The sequence below is a fragment of the Manacus vitellinus genome, unplaced genomic scaffold, assembly GCF_001715985.3.
Source record: "Manacus vitellinus isolate BGI_N305 unplaced genomic scaffold, ASM171598v3 scaffold_30_pilon, whole genome shotgun sequence".
In the NCBI taxonomy this organism is placed as follows: domain Eukaryota; kingdom Metazoa; phylum Chordata; class Aves; order Passeriformes; family Pipridae; genus Manacus; species Manacus vitellinus.
In genome coordinates, this window is record NW_021940291.1 from 2,748,206 (window position 1) to 2,765,498 (window position 17,293).

Genomic DNA, 17,293 nt, shown 5'->3' on the forward strand with positions numbered 1-17,293 from the left:
CTGCTGATTTTGAGTATTTCTTTGAAAGGTAGGTTTGAAAGCAATGTAAAAAAAAGATCAATCTCTCCTCCTCCAGACTCTTAAAGCTTCCAAGAGATTATGTTCCTGGGGAACGTTTTGGCTTCTGCTGTGGACCACAAATCCCCTTATCTTAATGTTGCCAAGTCTGACCTGAGAGGAGACAGTGAGGACTGGGATTATTGGAGTTTAAAAACCATGAATTTTTAAAATATAAACATACGTCTAGACGTACGCAGAAAATGAATGACAACATATATGATATGAAAATACATAGTTTCCTGCTAACAGAAATGTAATTATTCTTCCTGTATGCGCAGAATGTTTTGAGAAAAGAAGTAATATGCTGCAATTTATTTTCACAGCAGAAAATGCACTGTTATTTTTAGTGAAGGGGTAAATACATCTACCTGCCGTGTTTCCCTTTGAGACTACAACCTGTACTACGTGCTGCCGAGCACTTAGAGGAGTCCCTCACTGCTGATTCCCCGTAGCTGAGCTGTCACCTTGGAGCTAACTTTGCTTAGAGCCCCTCTGCTACGGGCCCAGCCCTCACCGCCTCTCATTTCTGATGCAGTTTGCCTTCCCTTTCCCACAGGCAGCATAAAGAACACTTTACAGCGAACAGACAAATGTTTGGAAGTGGCTGTGTGGACACGGTGGAGGAAGACAGATCCCCTCCATCCAAACACTTGCTCCCCTCAGCCCCGTGGGGTGCAAGTCGGTGTTAATGCGAACCCCACAGAGTTATCCATAAAAAGTCAGTCTTCTCTGACCCCTATTAAATGACCTTGTACGGGTGACTGAGGAGGTGTAACTCAGCAGGGAAAACGGCTCTGCTTGCGCGGGTTATTCCGGGGTGCAGCGATGGTGGGTGCGCGGTGGCTGCATCTGAACATCGCTGCTCTGCGAACTCTGAACAAACAGCCTCCAGCGGGTGCGATGGAGAGGGTCATCGAGGCCCTTCCCCAGCTGGGACGGGCAGCGCTTCCCCCCGCCTTCCTCCCTCCCTCCTCCATCCCTCCCCCGGCAGGGGCGCTCTCGCCCCTCCATAAAGCCGGCCGGTCCCGGCGCTGTCTGTGCCCGCCCGGCCATGCACCCCGCGCCCCGCCGCGGAGCATCCCTGGAAGCGGCGCCGAGCCGGGATCCCGCCGGACAGGTGAGGGGAGCGGGATGGGCACAGGGAGGGGAGCGGAACCGGCGCCGGTTTTGGGGGGAAAACGCTGCTTCTCTGAAGTCGCGGTTCTCGGAGCGGGGATTTGGGGGAAAGCGCAGCTTCCTGGTCCCGGTTACTTGGAGAGCGGTTAATTGCCCTGGGATGCGGCTCCTCTGGTATCGGTGGGAGCGTTTCATCGCTGGGATTGGGATGGGACTGGTTATGCTGCTTCTGGTCAGAAGTGTGGGGGAAAAAAGTAGTAAAACACAAATGCGAGCACATGAAATTAAGGTAGAATAAAAGTAACTTTTGGTGCATCGTTGCTTAGGAGACACAGGGTGTGATATAGCCCAGAAAAACTCACTCCTAGGTTATTTCCCGTTACAGTGGGAATATGCTCAATGTGTCAGAGAAGATCAGATAAAATCAGAGCTTATGTGCTGGCTGCAGTTACTGATAAAGTCTGTAAAATTCCTTGTGAAAACAAGAATGCTGTAATGGAGAAAAGTTTCACAAAAATGTTGGTTTGCTGTAGCCCTCGGATGTTTGGAAGCCAAATAAGGTGTTCAGCACAGCTTTTGGTTTGGTGACTAAGAACTAAATCTAAAGAAGACATTTGGTGTGGCTGGAAAATGTACACGTAAAGTGACATCTAGTCGTGGTCACTTGTAATATCATGTCTTCACCCTTCCCTACTAAGAAGTGTGTCAAAAGGACAGCGACAAAGTAAGCAGCTACTTAGAGGGAGGAGGTTATAAAATGTCCACTGAGACTTTTTATCAAGCATGATTAATGTCAATCCGTATCAAATATTTTTTTAAAAATATTTTTTTGTTTTCAATGTATGGCTCTAAAATGTAATTTCCTTTAGATGAATATGTTTGGATAATTTTAAATCCTGGTCATCCATTAGTATAATGAATTAAATCACAAAACATGCACCCTCAAATATCTATCTCACACAGAATATTCTTTGGGGAGGAGGAGAAAGGAAAGGTAATTGCTATGAGCTCCAAAAAGAATAATCTTTAACCTCACAACACCTAGTTATTGATCTAAATAAAGGCTTTAGGATATCCTTCTGTTTGCATATTTTCATCAAGACAGAGTCGGTTGATGGAAAATCAGTTCATGATTTACATCACTCATAAAAAACATCAATGCAATATTAATTCCCCCTCATCCTCCAAAAGGCTTGAATGTGTTACCGTGCAAAGGAAAAGTGTCTGATTTTATTACAGTTTAGTTATTGATACAGATTAAAAAATGAATGTGAAGGTGCAGCCATTGGAGGAGAGGAATTGTTTTGCATTACCATTTTCTCTTGTTGCCTTGCACCCAAATGGTTGCTGCATTAATACAGACTTGTCTACAGTCCAGTTTCTGATTGAAAGTGAAAGATCAGCATTAGTGTAGGGTTAAAGATGTAATTGGTGTGCGTTTGGCATTGTAGGCATCTGAATTTCTCTTCTGCAGCTTCTTCTAATTTGCAAGTTAGAAGTAATTTCTAGAACTTAATATAAGAACATACTGCATTTTGTTGTATTTTCTTCATCGGTCTCTTAAACCTATAACTTTATAAATGTTGTCACCTGATTCTAGACACAGTTAGTTGCAGCAGCGAAATACAAAATAAGAACTCTTTGATGCCTGTATTCTGTTCTAGCTGTGCACCTTATAATATTGCATGTAACTGTGCAAAATCTCATAAGGTGATCTGGTCTTCAGTCATGATCCTGAATATGGAATGAAGCCAACATGCTGCATATTAGTCACATATATAAAGCAGCCCATCAGTTACTGCCTTCAAAGACCACCATCTAACTCTATTTGTAGCGGAGACTTCTTTGCATCCAGTTTCTTCTACAGCAGTACAATCTGAATAGGATTTGGCTCACACAAATGGCCGTCTTTGCACTTGAGAAAACAGCCAATAGCCTATATGGAATTGTGGAGTCAGTAGATATTCCTTTTCTACTTGAAGTACCTTTGCTCAGTGCCTCTTCCTGGCTCTTGTGATCATGATCTGGACACTGAAGCAAACTCTGAACCTGCAAGCTGCTCAGCTGAACCTGGACTGGGCCCTGTCACACACTTTCAGCAGAGAATTTGATGTCTGGACTCCAGCTGATGGAGATTGGTGACTTTTCTGAATCAGAAACAGTGTGAAGGTCTGACACTGTTGTTCAGGCTCGTCATATAGTGACAACTCATTAGAGATGGGGACCTATATATCAGAAAATATCAGAAATCCAGATATTTTCATTAGCATCAGCGGGCTTGGACCTCTTCTATGGGATACCACCTTGGCACCCTAAAATGCTCACATATAGTAACCCTCTTGAAACTTTTCTTAGAGCATGATCAAATATCTGCCTCATTGTAAACTACTCAATTTAAGATGAAACTAATTTCATTATTTTGTGAGGTAAATTGCCTTCTTCATCTGAAAAGTAAATCAGAACATTTTGATAGAAGACAGGTAAAATATGGGGTTTTTATTTTTAAACCACTCAGTTACAGATAGAAACAATTAACTGTTCAGTATTATCAGTTTTAAAGAGGTTTAAAGTTGGAGAGACTGTAGAAGGGAGTCAGTGGAACTGGTGTGTTTTGATTGCATTTTTGGTTTGCTCTTTCCATTTCTGAAAATGTCTCCAGATAGTCATATCTTTAAAAGCTGTGTCAGATCAAAAAATAATTCCAAATAGCAATAGAGTGCCTTCATTTTTCCTCTTCTGTCTTGCTGACTAATTCAGAAACCTCACCTTTTTTCTTTCTACTTTTGCAAGGTTTGAAGACACGTGAGACACGGCCTCTTCTTCTAAGCCTTGTATTTTTTCTTAACTTTGCATTTTCCACATTCTTAACTGTTTCAATATTATCTCTGTTTATGGCCTGGCTACCTGTAGCTAAGGATATGGTCTTTGACATCAACACAGCCAGGAGTGTGATCACTAGTAAGGTACAAAATCACACGGTCCGATAGTGTTTGAAGTCTGAATTTTTACTGTGTGATTTGGGTGATTATGCCAAGGGTTTGACATAGGAATTGGGGAACCTGGCAGATGGAGTAGCTTGGCTGGGGCTGATCGGAGTGGGATTGTCTCTCTAGTCAACAGGTTCTGGTCAGCATAACATTTTAACTCCTTATATTTGTCTCCTTGCTCAATGGAGACAGTATTTTACAGTTATGTAATGAGAGAAAGGCAAATGATTTTTCAGTTCTGGTCTACTGAATTCCATCTTTTCCTATTTACATTCAGTGGGATGTGGATTATTCTCTTTACTAACATTTGTTGAGCTTGCTAATGAAGTGTTTTGTTCAACATACTATTTCTGCTGACACCTTATAGTTCCCCTTCCTCATGGTAACAATGCTAGTTATAAACTACACATTGAAAACATTTTCTGCATCCTTGGGAATGACTAAAGATGTCTATAAAACCATTCAACTAAAAAAAAAAGGATATCTTGGTATTTCGTTCTCAGATCTCACAGATTCCAAGTGTCCCTTAACCTTATGCCTGTTATTGTGTAATGATTTAGTTCATAATTTTCCTTTTGTGGTTGACCAGTCAAAGCACAGCATTACCCCAAGACAAACTGAAATGTAAAAGTTCACACTTTTTGCACTACTTCCTGCTCAAAAAACCTTTTTATTTGTCTGAATTTAGTTAAATAAGTCAACTTACATGATGATTGAAGATAATAAAGAGAATGAAGGCAATGCATCTGAGAGAGGAAGGACAGCCATCATTTTTTCCTTGAAGAATGAAGTCGGAGGACTTGTAAAAGCATTAAAACTCTTTCAGGTACATTATAATCATATTGCTACAGCTGCTCTGTATTTTGAAATTGTAAGGATATTTTTGGAACACACTAGAATTAATTACATCCATTTATTAAGAATATGATTCTTCACCTGGCTCCCACTTTGCACGCAAAATTACCCAGAAAGGCAAATTTATTCCTCAGAAATTAGATGATGGTTGGCTAAAAATTTTCACAAAAATTCTCATCTGCACGGACTAAATACTGAGAGAGGTTTGTCTTTTCCCCTTATGAAAAGAGGATTGGGACTAGTTTTTGCAGAGTATAAGAGGTGGGTCTGAAGCTCCTGCTGATGGCAGGTAGATATTTGGGGTGCTGTGCTGAGTCCAGTGCCCTTGTCACCCTGTGTGTCCAGACTCTGGGTGGCAGAGGAACTGCAATTGCACAGCTGCTGGGCAGGTATTGTGTAAGGAATATATGCAGCAGTGCCACTGTGCTCTGTCATGTGGCTCTGCATGTCTTAGCCTGGGGTTTTCTCAATGATCCTAATATAAAAAACAGGATTAAATAATTTTTCAAATAAAGAAGAAGTGAAATTTATGCCCTGAAAACTATTGCTTTTAAAATTTCTTGCTTGGTTGTTAAATAATTATATGGTGAATTGATCAGTATTTTGGTGAACCTCCCCAGACCCAGTTGCTAATCAGCTTCCTATGGGAAGGATGAAAGAAAAAAGTCTGTGAATTTAAACTTCCTGACTGTTTCTCTGTGCTTCCTGCATGTAAATAAAACTGAAAGAACACAGGTTCTCTTTCATTTTCTTCTGAATGGAAAATCAAACAATTCCCCCCCCTCCAAAAAGCAAATTGCTATCAAGAGATCCAGTTAACTAAAATAGCTTCATAAAGATAGTGAATTGACCATGGCAGTAAAACATTAGTTTGAAAAACAAATTTTAGGTTTTTGGTCTACCTGTTTGAAAACATTACTTCTTACAAAACAGGAGAAGCATGTAAATCTGGTACACATTGAGTCACGGAAGTCCAAGAGGCGAAATTCTGAGTTTGAGATCTTTGTGGACTGTGACAGTAACAGGGAACAACTGAACGAGATCTTCCAGCTCCTGAAATCCCACGTCAACATTGTCTCTGTGAGCCCAGCGGAGCATTTCAATGTCCACGAATATGGTAAGTACAAAAGGCATTTCCGAGGAAAATGCCCTTCTGACTGTGTTGGTTTGAAATCTTTTTACGGTGTCCACATCTGCATTTGTGTAGTGTCTTCAGTCACCAGTTACCAGGTGCGTGCTTCTGTGTTGAGAGTGAGCGTAGTCTGGTTGACATGAGCAGGGCTGTGCTGGCTGGTGCCACCTGGCAGTACAGGCTGCTTCAAGCTGCTGCCAGTTGTGTATCTGCTGTCTGTGCTCCTGTCCCTCAGCAGCACAGCCCAGCTGGCACCAGTGAGAGTTCTGCATCCATGCAGGTCACCGGAGGCTGGCCTGTAGGCAAAGCCTGAATGCAGGGCTTGAGAACACCATCATGATGGAGGTGTAACACTGGCATATCCCAGTTCAGTTCAGACATTGGAGAGAGTGCAAGATGGATTCTGCAATGTCCTCATGTAGTTCTTGATTTCCTTATTTTTTAACCACTTTTCAATGTAACTGATCCCTTATAACAGTGGGAAAGAGGTGCCTTTTAACCTTAGGATGCTTCACATCCTGTTTACCTTTACTTCTAGCTAAAGAGATGCCCTAAGTTCAGGGTAGTAGGAAGCTGGTCCCATGTATTTCTCAGCCATTGTGCTTGTGAAGGACAGATCTGGTGCTCTTGGATAAAACAGCTTACTTTAGCTCTAAGTAAAGTGAAATTCAATCCAAACAGTGCCCTGACCTTTCTAAGTAAACTGAAGAGCATTGAGGCAGAAAAACAGTGTATTAACTGCTCTGCCAAGAGCTTGGTGAAGAACCCTCTTAGGCTAAAAATAACCCCAAAGTAGTTGGTAGCAAGACTGTAATGATGCCCCTCTCTAAGGTTGCAGGGCCTCCTATTCCTTTTCCCCCACAAACTCCTCAAAAGGCAAAGCTGGATGCATCTGAGGTACATAACCATAGAGAAACATCTATTTCCTGTGGTCAGTAAAGCAGGATGGGAGAACTCTAACCTGCTCCCATTCTGCCCAGGGACCACAGGCAAATCACTTCTGTACTCCTTTGCACACTTCGTGCACTACAAGATTCCCAGCAGTGCACACAAGGAGACCTTGTCTCTGTGGGAGCCTCTGGATCTACTCTAACAACACTTAAGGGCCAGAGAAAACCCATGTTAACTGTTTCCTTCCCAGAGGCTTTGGAGCTGGCTGTGCTCTGTAGGCAGACTGTGGCAGTGACCGAGGAGGAAGTGTGAGCTGTAGGCTGGTGCCAGATAGGCAGAGGAGTCTCTTGTCTTATTCATGCCCTTTTAATTTATAGATTTAGCTGTAACCGCCATAGCCATTCTTGAAAGCAGCGTTTCCTCCCTCAGCATGCTCGGTGTTATTAATAACCTTGTGGATTCCATGTGTTCCCCAGACATGGAGAATGTTCCCTGGTTTCCAAAGAAGATCTCAGATTTGGATAAGTGTGCGAACCGAGTGCTGATGTATGGGTCCGAATTGGATGCTGACCATCCAGTAAGTACTTTTTCCTCCCTACACCCATTCTGTAGTGAAAAAATACTTTGTGGAGCTGACTTTAAAAAATTGCAGCTTTTCTTCCTCCCTCTCCTCTCCCTCAGTGGTGCCTCTGTGGGTCTGAGCACCTTCTCTTGGGGATTTCATGTCTCTTTCTTAATTTAGGCAAGATTGAATTCAACTCCTGTGCCTTTCTGCAAGCTTACTTGTGTGAGAACTCCAGGTCTGGGCCCTGAGTGGTTGCATACAAATTAAAAAAGAAAAAACAAAACAAAACAAAAAACAAACAACAATAAAAAGAACGCAGGCTTTGTTCCTCCTCCTTCTTTCTTCCTTACTGGAGCAACCAAATTACTATTTGGGCAGTGCAAATGAGCAATTTGTTCTGTAATTTAGAATAATCCAGCAACTTACAAAGTTTGTATAAATACTGATATGATTAAAATTAATCCTTGTCTACTGAATATATAGTTGTATACATAAAACAGCTCGTTCTTACTTTGGAGTATTTGCTTACTTCCTGATTATTGAACATTTCAGACTATAGCTATGAGGTTCCTGTCCTCTCATTCTTACACAGCATAGTTTTGTATTTCCCAACTGAAGTGTCATGCGTCTTGTTTTAAATTAATTTATTTATTACAGGTTAGAAACTTATTTAACTTTGTTGTCTTCCTTTCCCCTACCAGGGTTTCAAAGACAATGTCTATCGCAAGAGGCGAAAGTATTTTGCAGACCTGGCTATGAACTACAAACAGTAAGCTTGAATTCTTCCAGAGTAAGACTTCTGGGTGCTTTGAAATAATAGCAGAGTGGACTGTGAGGATCTCACCTTCCCTGGGCTTGGATCAGGCTGAGATATGCTTGGCTCAGGAGTCAGAGCCAAGGGGGTAAAATGAAGGGAGATATAAGAGAAGATTAACAGGTAGATCTAGCTTATTTTGCAGCTCTGGTCAGTCTGCTTGGCCATTATGGCATCTGCAGTAGTGCTGGTCCTCAGATGGGCAGCAATGCCAGCGTGGTGCATTTGGACTCTGCAGTTCTTCCCCACTTCCCTGGAAATGGGTGCAGCAACGAAGGAAGAAAGACAATGCACATTGCTCAGCTGCCTGTGCCAGGACTTACTGGCCATCTGGGCAGATGAGTCTTCTTTGCAAAGGAGAGGGAAGGGAGGCAAACCCCAGTATAGCCCATTGACCACAGAGTGTAAACTCTCTGGGCAAATGCTAATACTTGAATTTTCTTTCCGGGTTCAAACTAATGCATGTGATGTGTAGATAAGAAGATTTCTGTGAAAAGAAATTCGAAGCACTTCTGTCTTTAGAGATGCTGCTTGGGGGAGGAGCTCTTAAAGCAGTAAGAGTTTCACAACTCAGTGCTGTGAATTCTTTCTAAATGCGATTTTTCATGTTGATGTTGCCTGATCGAATTTAGGTGTCAAGTTCCTCAATTGAAAATGACCAAGAAAGCAACTGTTACTACAGCACAGAGCTGATTACTGTTAATGTGTTGTTGACAGAGATTCCCTTGGGAAAAAAATTGCCATGCTGGTTACCTGACTGGCAGTGGAAGCTCAGTGTAACACTACCATTGCTGTAATCCATTTTAATCAAGCTCCTGAGGACTAAATAGGAGAGATAGACTACAATTAATATGTTCAGACAGGTGCTTGCCTCTTCTGCATAGAAGTGTGATTTTTACCAGATGTATCTGCTTTGTGCTGCTAATTTAGGGAATTCTCTTTTCCTAAAACAAATCAAAAGGGTAATGGAAAGTAATTGTAGACATGGAAGTTCAACTGGGAAAAGGATGCGTTCTCAGATCCTGAAGCTGTAAAGAGGTTATGCAAGTATTTTTAATCTTACTCTCAGAATTGAACACCTAAGAAACTGTTTACGGAACCAAAGCTTTCAGGCTCTGGTGACGTCAATGCAAAGATTCCTGACAATTGGTTTAGGTGGAAAAAAGAGCAAACCCTTAGACTAAAAGCTCTCCAGGGCATAGACCAGATCTCACTGTGCATTTGACAGTGTCTAATGCACCCTGGCCAGGTGTCACAGCCATATGGGTGTTTAACAGCAATAGTAGGTAAATGAGTCACCTGTTATTAAGCATTTACTGAGGAACATCCTTTCTTCCTCCTCTCCTTGTAGTGGTGAACCAATTCCGAAGATTGAATTCACTGAGGAGGAGATCAAGACTTGGGGAACTGTGTACCGAGAGCTCAACAACCTTTACCCAACTCATGCCTGCAGAGAGTACCTTAAAAACTTACCCTTGCTCACCAAATACTGTGGCTACAGGGAAGACAATATCCCCCAGCTGGAAGATGTGTCCCGCTTCCTGAAAGGTAATGTGCTAATTTTCTTACATGAAAAGACTAAGGCCCACACTATTTTGTTGGCACAAGGGAACATTCTTGGTCACTTTTGCTTGTATTTGTTCTGGTCCTTTAAGAAGCCTTTTGGCCATCTGTGTTTTAAAGTATTGTGTCTTGAACATATAAAAACAGTGACATTTGAGGGACAATGATACCTTGGGCTTGGCTAAAGAGATATGTAGCTGTAATGTTGACTCTAGGCATGGAATCACAGGAAATCCACTGACACAGAGATAGGGACATTTTTAATAAATGTTGGTCATTCTCAGGTTTAGGCCTAATTTTTCTAATTAGGCTAAAACCTGTCTGATTTTCCCACGTGCTCTTGAGGCAAGGTAGTGCTGTGGTTTTCACCCCAGTTGCAGGAAGAAAGCTGTCAACGTTGTGCATTCTACACAAAACTAATGTACAGTTTCTCTGTTCATTTTCAGAGCGTACAGGTTTCACCATTCGCCCTGTTGCTGGATATCTGTCTCCCAGAGACTTCTTGGCAGGATTAGCATTCAGAGTTTTTCACTGCACTCAATATGTTAGACACAGCTCGGACCCTCTCTATACACCAGAGCCGTGAGTCATTTAATCTTGTGGTAGAATTTGAGAGAGAGAAAGTTTTGATTCTTGCTGTTCAGAGCCAAGCTACTTAAAAGCTGTTCAAGAACACCACCATAAAACTTACTTTTAAGGTGCTGAAGACTCAGCCTTCACTGAATATAATGGAGTTTTAGCATGTTGAAGTCCTACCTTTATAAGTACAGGATTTTCAAAAGTACAACATGTTACTGGAGATCTCTTACTGATGTCACTGTGTGCAGTTAGTTTAATATTCAGTTGCCTCATAAATGTGGAGTTCAGATCTTAATTTTAGACAACTTCATTTGAAAATATGCATTTAGGTATTTATGGAGAGTTGGTATGACCTGCCCAGTTGCTTTCAGATAAGTGAGTGACATTTTTCTGTCTTTTGGATATTAAAGCTTAATGCAAGACATTGTATCTGTTCAGGGGGGCTGCTTTTTCACTTTGCCACGAAGACAAATAATGAGATTTCTTGTTTTGTTTCTTTTTCCAGTGATACCTGCCATGAGCTCCTAGGCCATGTCCCTCTTTTGGCTGAACCCAGTTTTGCTCAGTTCTCCCAGGAAATTGGTCTTGCATCACTTGGGGCCTCAGATGAGGCTGTCCAAAAACTGGCAACAGTGAGTGTTTGAGTGCCCGGTGATTCTATCAAAAGCTTTGTGCTTTCTAGGTTGATCCCACTCCATCGAATAAATTTTGGGCTTCATGTTAACATTAGCCAGAACAGCTGTAAGACATATGTGTTTCACTGGTCCCTGGTTTTGGGGCATACAAAAATTTTCCATGCTAGGAAAAAAATACACTTTAAAGTTGAGATGACTGGTATTTTTCTTCACTTGACTGTCAAGTAATGGCTCAGCTTCTGCTGGTAGGTCGCTTTTTCCAGACTGAAATTCTCTGGCCTATTTCTTCCAAACAAAACTTTTCTTACTAACGGGAACATGATTCAAGGATTTTAAAAGTATTTCTTTAATGTGTAGAAGGAATTGAAATGATATTCAATGTGGTGAGTGCTAGCATTAGGTAGTCTTCAGCCAAGAAAGTAAAATAATATAAATTAATCTAATTTTCTGGACATCCATTTCTGGCAAAAATATTTTGAGATTAAAATTAAATTTAGATGAAAAATAATTGATGCCAGTTATGAAAGAATTGATTTAGTAACTTTTTTCCCCACCTTGTGCAGTTAGTGGTAAAATTTCTACTACCTTCAGTGGGAGCAGAATTAAGCCATCTATGAAAATAATGTTTCTTCCTGTATACCTGCAGAAATCCTGAAATCCACCAAACTGAAAATCTTCAATTTTACAGGACACTAAGCAAATGAGAAACAAACTGTAGTGGGCTGTTTCCACTCACTCAGAGGCCCTCTCTATCCAGTGTTTCTTTTAAGCTGAGGCTGTTATTTCACGTCAATATTTCTCGAAACAGATTTACATCTCACTGTTCCCACTAACATTAGCAGCTTCTAGCCTAGCTGGGTGATCTATAACATCCACCTTTCCCATGAGAATCATGTAATCTTGTGGTTCTTTACCCTCTTCCATTCTGGATTCCCTCTTTAAATATCTGAGGACAACTGAGGGGTGACTGTCTGATGTTTGCCACTATTTGATGCTACCTACAAATAGAAATGCTCACATCTACTTCACCACAGCATCTTTGATGAAGGCTGAATTATTTTACTTTCTTCTCTGTTTCAGTGCTACTTCTTCACTGTAGAGTTTGGCCTGTGCAAGCAAGAGGGACAACTACGAGTTTATGGGGCTGGCTTGCTCTCTTCGATTAGTGAGCTCAAGGTAAGAATGTCTGCTGCTTATTTAACTATTTTTTTTGTACCTGGTTATTATTGCCACTATTTTGCCCTGCTTTTTATAAAGTATAATTCTAAAAATCTTTCTTTTGAAAACTCTTAAATACCTACCAGGCTTTAAGAAAATTCACTGTGGCAATAATTATGGGCAGTGGTTGCTGCTTTTGGATATACGCTGAGCAGATCCCGTCTTTTGCAGGAAGCAGTAGATGACTGGCATTTCTTAACATTTGGGTCCAAGCATCTTCTTTTAGATTAAAGCTCTGTTGGCTTAACCAAATTCAGAAAATATTGCTCTTGTTTACACATGAGCCTCACATCTGTGGAATCCCATTTTTGACACAGACTGGCAGAATATGACCATTCAGAGTAATTCAGTTTGTTAAACTTTAAATGCTGTTTATCTGCAGATAAAAATTTTAAGATGCAATGCACTAAATATCGTCTCAATCTTTTTTATTCATTTTACTACGTGTCATGTTCCTCATGGATTCTTTGGATGGTGATGCTCCTCTGACCCATGATAACACACCACCAGCACTCGCTCTCTGACAGTGCCAAAGTCAAGCCTTTTGATCCAAAGGTCACCTGCAAGCAAGAATGTCTCATTACAACTTTCCAGGAGGTTTACTTTGTTTCTGAGAGTTTTGAAGAAGCAAAGGAAAAGATGAGGTACAAATTTTCCCCTCCTCTTTTATAGAAGCCGATTTTACTTTGTACACCTCTCTGTAGCAGCTTCAAATCCTTTTATTCTTATCACAGTTTTGTAATTATTTTTTTCATGGGATTGAAAAGTCAAGATTGGTATTTACTTTATCTTCCATGTGGTGGGTGGGAGAGATGAAGAACTATTTTTAAGTAGTTTTGAAAAGTGGTTATTTATACTGGCTGCATACAGAGGATGTATGCACTGGTGTTTTTTGGTTGTTTTTTTTTTCACTTCTACAGAGAATTTGCGAAAACCATCAAGCGCCCATTTGGTGTGAAGTACAATCCATATACACAGAGTGTGCAGATCCTGAAAGACACGAAAAGCATTGCCAGCGTGGTGAATGAGCTACGGCATGAGCTGGACATTGTCAGCGATGCCCTCAGCAAGATGGGCAAGCAGCTGGAAGTTTAACACCCTGTCAGCAGTGTGGTGCAATCCAATTCTTTTCTTTTCCTTACTGATTTCTTTCATAGGCTTATAATGTGTTGTAGGCTGAACTCATTCCTTTACAAATGGAAGAGTGAATGGCTCATAAGAATAATGTCATCTTGTTTCTCTCTGTAAAATCCCTTACATAATGTATTTCTCTATCCCCCTTAGATAAAAAAGGTCCAGAGCTACCTTTTAGAAGCTGATAGGGGAGTAGAGAAAGTGCTAGAATGGAGAAGAAGTGTGGTCTTTGGATCAGGGCTGGGATCAAATGCCCCAGAAAGTGGCTTATGAGGCAATAATGGAATAATTCACCATTTCTGGCCATTTCTGACTCCAGTAGTCTTTGCTACTGATTTTATAGCATTGAAGACTTGATAATGTAGAAGCTGTGATAATCAGTGCTTCTAAGTCTGTACTACTAAGTTTAAAACTTGAATGATTACAATGCACACATCAGGACACAAATAGCTGGAGGTTCAACATGATAAAATGGAGGGGTCAAATCTTTCAGAGGGATTATTCTTGTCCACAAAGAATTGCAAATGTGCTGTCTGGCATGCTTCTAGTATAAGGCAGAGATACAGCTGTTGCATGCATCCTAATTTTAAGAGATGTGCTATTGCCTAAGAGTCAGGATTTGTATTGCTGTCCTTGATATTCCACATGAGGGAAGACCTTTCCTTACAGAGATACCATTTGCCTTTTTCCTCATTGAAATAATTTAGCAAAAGTATAGCAAGACATCAAGTGTACTGCCTTAGCACAAAGCCTAGAACCATTTCCAAAGTACAATTTAATATTCAAAAGTTTAAAATAATAGCCAAAGTTCATAGTTTAGTGTGGTTTTTATAAAAATAAATATCCTGTTGATGATTGCTCAGTCACTTTATTGACCAGTTGCACAAAGATACGTTTAGCTTCCTCTTTACTTGGCTTGAACACCTTCACTCCCTATCAATCGATAACTGAAAGGCCCAAGCATTTAATAGGAATTCTGTGGTCATGAAGGCAATAAACTACCTTGTACTGTAAGGTATATCTAACTCCAAGGAGCACTTTGCAGGTGGTGGGAAGCAGTGTCCTGATGAATTGCCTGTATTTCACAGTAGCCAACTTGCCTGATTTCAGGGCCCCCTAGTTTCAAGCATCCTGCCCAGTTGTGCAAAGCTGTGCTGGCTGCTGCTTCTGAAGCTCTGCTGATGAAATGGACAGGAGGCGACAGGTTTGAATGGGGATCTCTGATGTGCAGGATGTATTTAATAGCACTGTCAGCACTGGTTTTTCATAGGTAGAGCTTATCAGGAAATCCAGAAAGTACAGTGGAAAAAAGAACTGAAGTCTTAAATACACTGGATATGGTTGTTCAGGATTTTGAGAACTTTAAAGGACTTTTGTGAACCTCTGTGCTTGAAAAGCAGCTTCAGTTTCATATGCTTTCATAGGCCACATGTGCTCCATAAGCAATTGCTGGCCCAACCTTTCCAAGTAGATTCACAGTTTAAGTCTAGATCACTTTTTTCTGTGGCTATTAACCCACTATAACTTTTTTTTTAAAAGAATATTTAAGATGTAGAATTATGGTCTACAATATTTATGGCCTACATTGCACTTCATTTAAAAATAGATTTTAGAAATTTTGTCTTTCTAAAAAAAGAAACCTTTTAAGTGAGTAGTGACAGAGCATCTATTTTGCCTGCTTCTGTGATAATAGTTAATATTCAAGTGCAGTTTTAACAACACTGGGATTATTACGTTGTGGAAATATACATAGGTCTGTGTTACTTCAAACCTTGTCTAAACTATGTATACATTTCAAATAGGAATCCTTATACTTGTTAAATTAGTACCTACTTTCAAATACTCTGTAAAAACAGCAGTTGTATCTTTTATTTGCACTTGTGTAGAGAAAAAAAAGCCTGCTAACAATAATACAGAGAAGATGCATTTCCATGGCATTAACCACGTGTATGTTTGGCTTCACCCATCCAAACCTCATGGCTATATAGAACAGTAATAATTTAAACATTTTAAACTGTTGTGGAGGCTTTAAATGTGAACGAAATAAATGACTTGCTGGTAATTATCAGAGATAAAGCGACCTTTATTCCAGCGCTGTAGCAGCAAACACAACGCGTTCGCTCGTGGCTCGGGGTTTATGCCTTTTAATGGTGTGGTTCAGATATTCCACGCCCGTGAGCCTGCCCCCGGTCCGCCTCTTCCTGCCCGGCCTGCGGGCGGCGGGAAGCGCCGGCCCCATGGAGATGGAGCTCTTCGCATGGGTGAGTGGGAGCTCGGGAAGAGCCGGGAACTCCTCCTTCCCCCATCCCGGGGCGACGGGAGGGACGTGGGGCCGGATACTCGACACCCCCCACACACACCCTCCCCGGGATGCACTCGCCCCCCCGGGATGCCGTGCGGGGATGCGCTCGCCCGCCCCGGGATGCGCTCCCGCCCCCGCCCCGGGATGCGCTCGGCCCGCCCCGGGATGCGCTCGCCGTGCTGCGGGGCTCGGCAGCCGGGACCGCGTACGCTGCCGCTGTCCCTCGCCGCGCTCCCTTCCCTGGGAAAAGGGGGCCGAGGTGTCCCCTCCCCGAAGGAAAACAACGCTGCGCTTTTGCGTGCTGAGCACAGTAGGTGTAAGAGCCACTGAAGGGGCATCTCTGCCCCTTGTCAGCTCTGTTTGCCCCGCCGCAGCCGTGCTTGGCACAAGCCCATCAGTCTGGGCAGGGCACACCATGAGCGGTGTGTTGTCGGCGTGGCCATACACGCGTACGGCTCCCGGTTCCTCAGGCTCCTGTTTCCTTTCTGCACCGTATCTCAGCTCGCCTGTTCTTGAAGGCTTGAAAATTCATTGCGAGTTATAGCCTACAATGGGAGCTTGTGACACACCTTCTAAAAAGAACTACGTCTGTTAAGTAGTAACACGCTCCAAAGCTGTTTGCCTGTGGTAGTGAGACTGTGAGACAACAACTTTATCTGCCTGTTGAGCTCGAATCCTGACATCTCACCCACCTGTTAGCCGTGGGCTGAGGCAAGCAGCAGGGTCTCTGTTTCTCTAGGTACAAAATGTTTATTGTTAAATGTGTCCTTTTAACATTCACCAGGTGCTGCATCTTTGGGGGGTGGAGGGTAAAATGGAGGGTGGATGGGCAGGGGGAGCACAGGTGAGGTAGGGAAAATCTCCCCTGGGGATCACCAGCTGGGAGTATGGTGGGTATGGAGTGTTTTACTGCAGTGTGTGTGCTGGGAAGGTTATGATATCTCTTTTCATGAATGAAAGTTGCTGCTCCAACTGTTGGACATATAATTTAATTGGCTAAAAAAAATTTCATCTCTTGTTACCATGTTTGCAGTTGTTGCTTTCTGTGATGGGACTAGTAGCTATAATTCTGTACTCATAAATTAATACTACCTATAATTGGTATATTTTCATTTGGACCAGTTAGAGTTAAAAGACTTTGTTAATGAAGGGTAAATGTTTCTGATTTAAGTTCCAGAACTAGGTAGCATGTTTTTCTGATCTTATTTTGGAGGTGGACTGCCAGAAAGCAGTGGTATGAATAAGATCTTAATGATGAGTGGGAATCATTAGCATTAAAATTAAACACATCCTGATAGCTAGGCTTTCCTCCTTGGTAACTGTTAGCCCACAGTTGAAGTTTTAACAAGTTATGTTCCAGAATGTTTCTTAAAATACTGGGGTTGCAATGGCAAACTTAATGACATCAAAGTTAGGACAGTCCTGGCCTGTAATTCTGGAAA

At 41.8% G+C, this 17,293-nt stretch overlaps 2 protein-coding genes across 2 annotated transcripts in view; both read left to right on the forward strand.

The window, feature by feature from the left end:
• The first annotated feature begins 1,110 nt into the window (after positions 1–1,110).
• Positions 1,111–14,222, forward strand: TPH1 (tryptophan hydroxylase 1). Its single transcript, XM_018076064.2, has 11 exons — positions 1,111–1,177; positions 4,852–4,989; positions 5,952–6,135; positions 7,518–7,618; positions 8,308–8,375; positions 9,772–9,968; positions 10,430–10,565; positions 11,068–11,194; positions 12,278–12,373; positions 12,926–13,059; positions 13,336–14,222. Exons 1-11 carry the CDS (start codon positions 1,112–1,114, stop codon positions 13,508–13,510), a joined length of 1,422 nt encoding a protein of 473 aa, XP_017931553.1. The 5' UTR covers position 1,111; the 3' UTR covers positions 13,511–14,222.
• A 1,545-nt stretch (positions 14,223–15,767) lies between these two features.
• The window catches only part of SERGEF (secretion regulating guanine nucleotide exchange factor), a 148,987-nt gene continuing 147,461 nt past the window's right edge, over positions 15,768–17,293 (forward strand). Inside the window, 1 exon segment of the mRNA XM_008922081.3 lies at positions 15,768–15,810. Within this exon segment, the coding sequence (XP_008920329.2) occupies positions 15,787–15,810 (24 nt within the window). The 5' untranslated portion in view covers positions 15,768–15,786.

Excerpts from the sequence above, each read along its gene's own strand:
- TPH1 (XM_018076064.2), top strand. The coding sequence starts at position 1,112 with ATGCACCCCGCGCCCCGCCGCGGAGCATCCCTGGAAGCGGCGCCGAGC. Across the intron at positions 6,136-7,517 it reads TTTCAATGTCCACGAATATG|ACATGGAGAATGTTCCCTGG; the intron begins GTAAGTACAAAA and ends TGTGTTCCCCAG. Across the intron at positions 10,566-11,067 it reads CCTCTCTATACACCAGAGCC|TGATACCTGCCATGAGCTCC; the intron begins GTGAGTCATTTA and ends TTCTTTTTCCAG.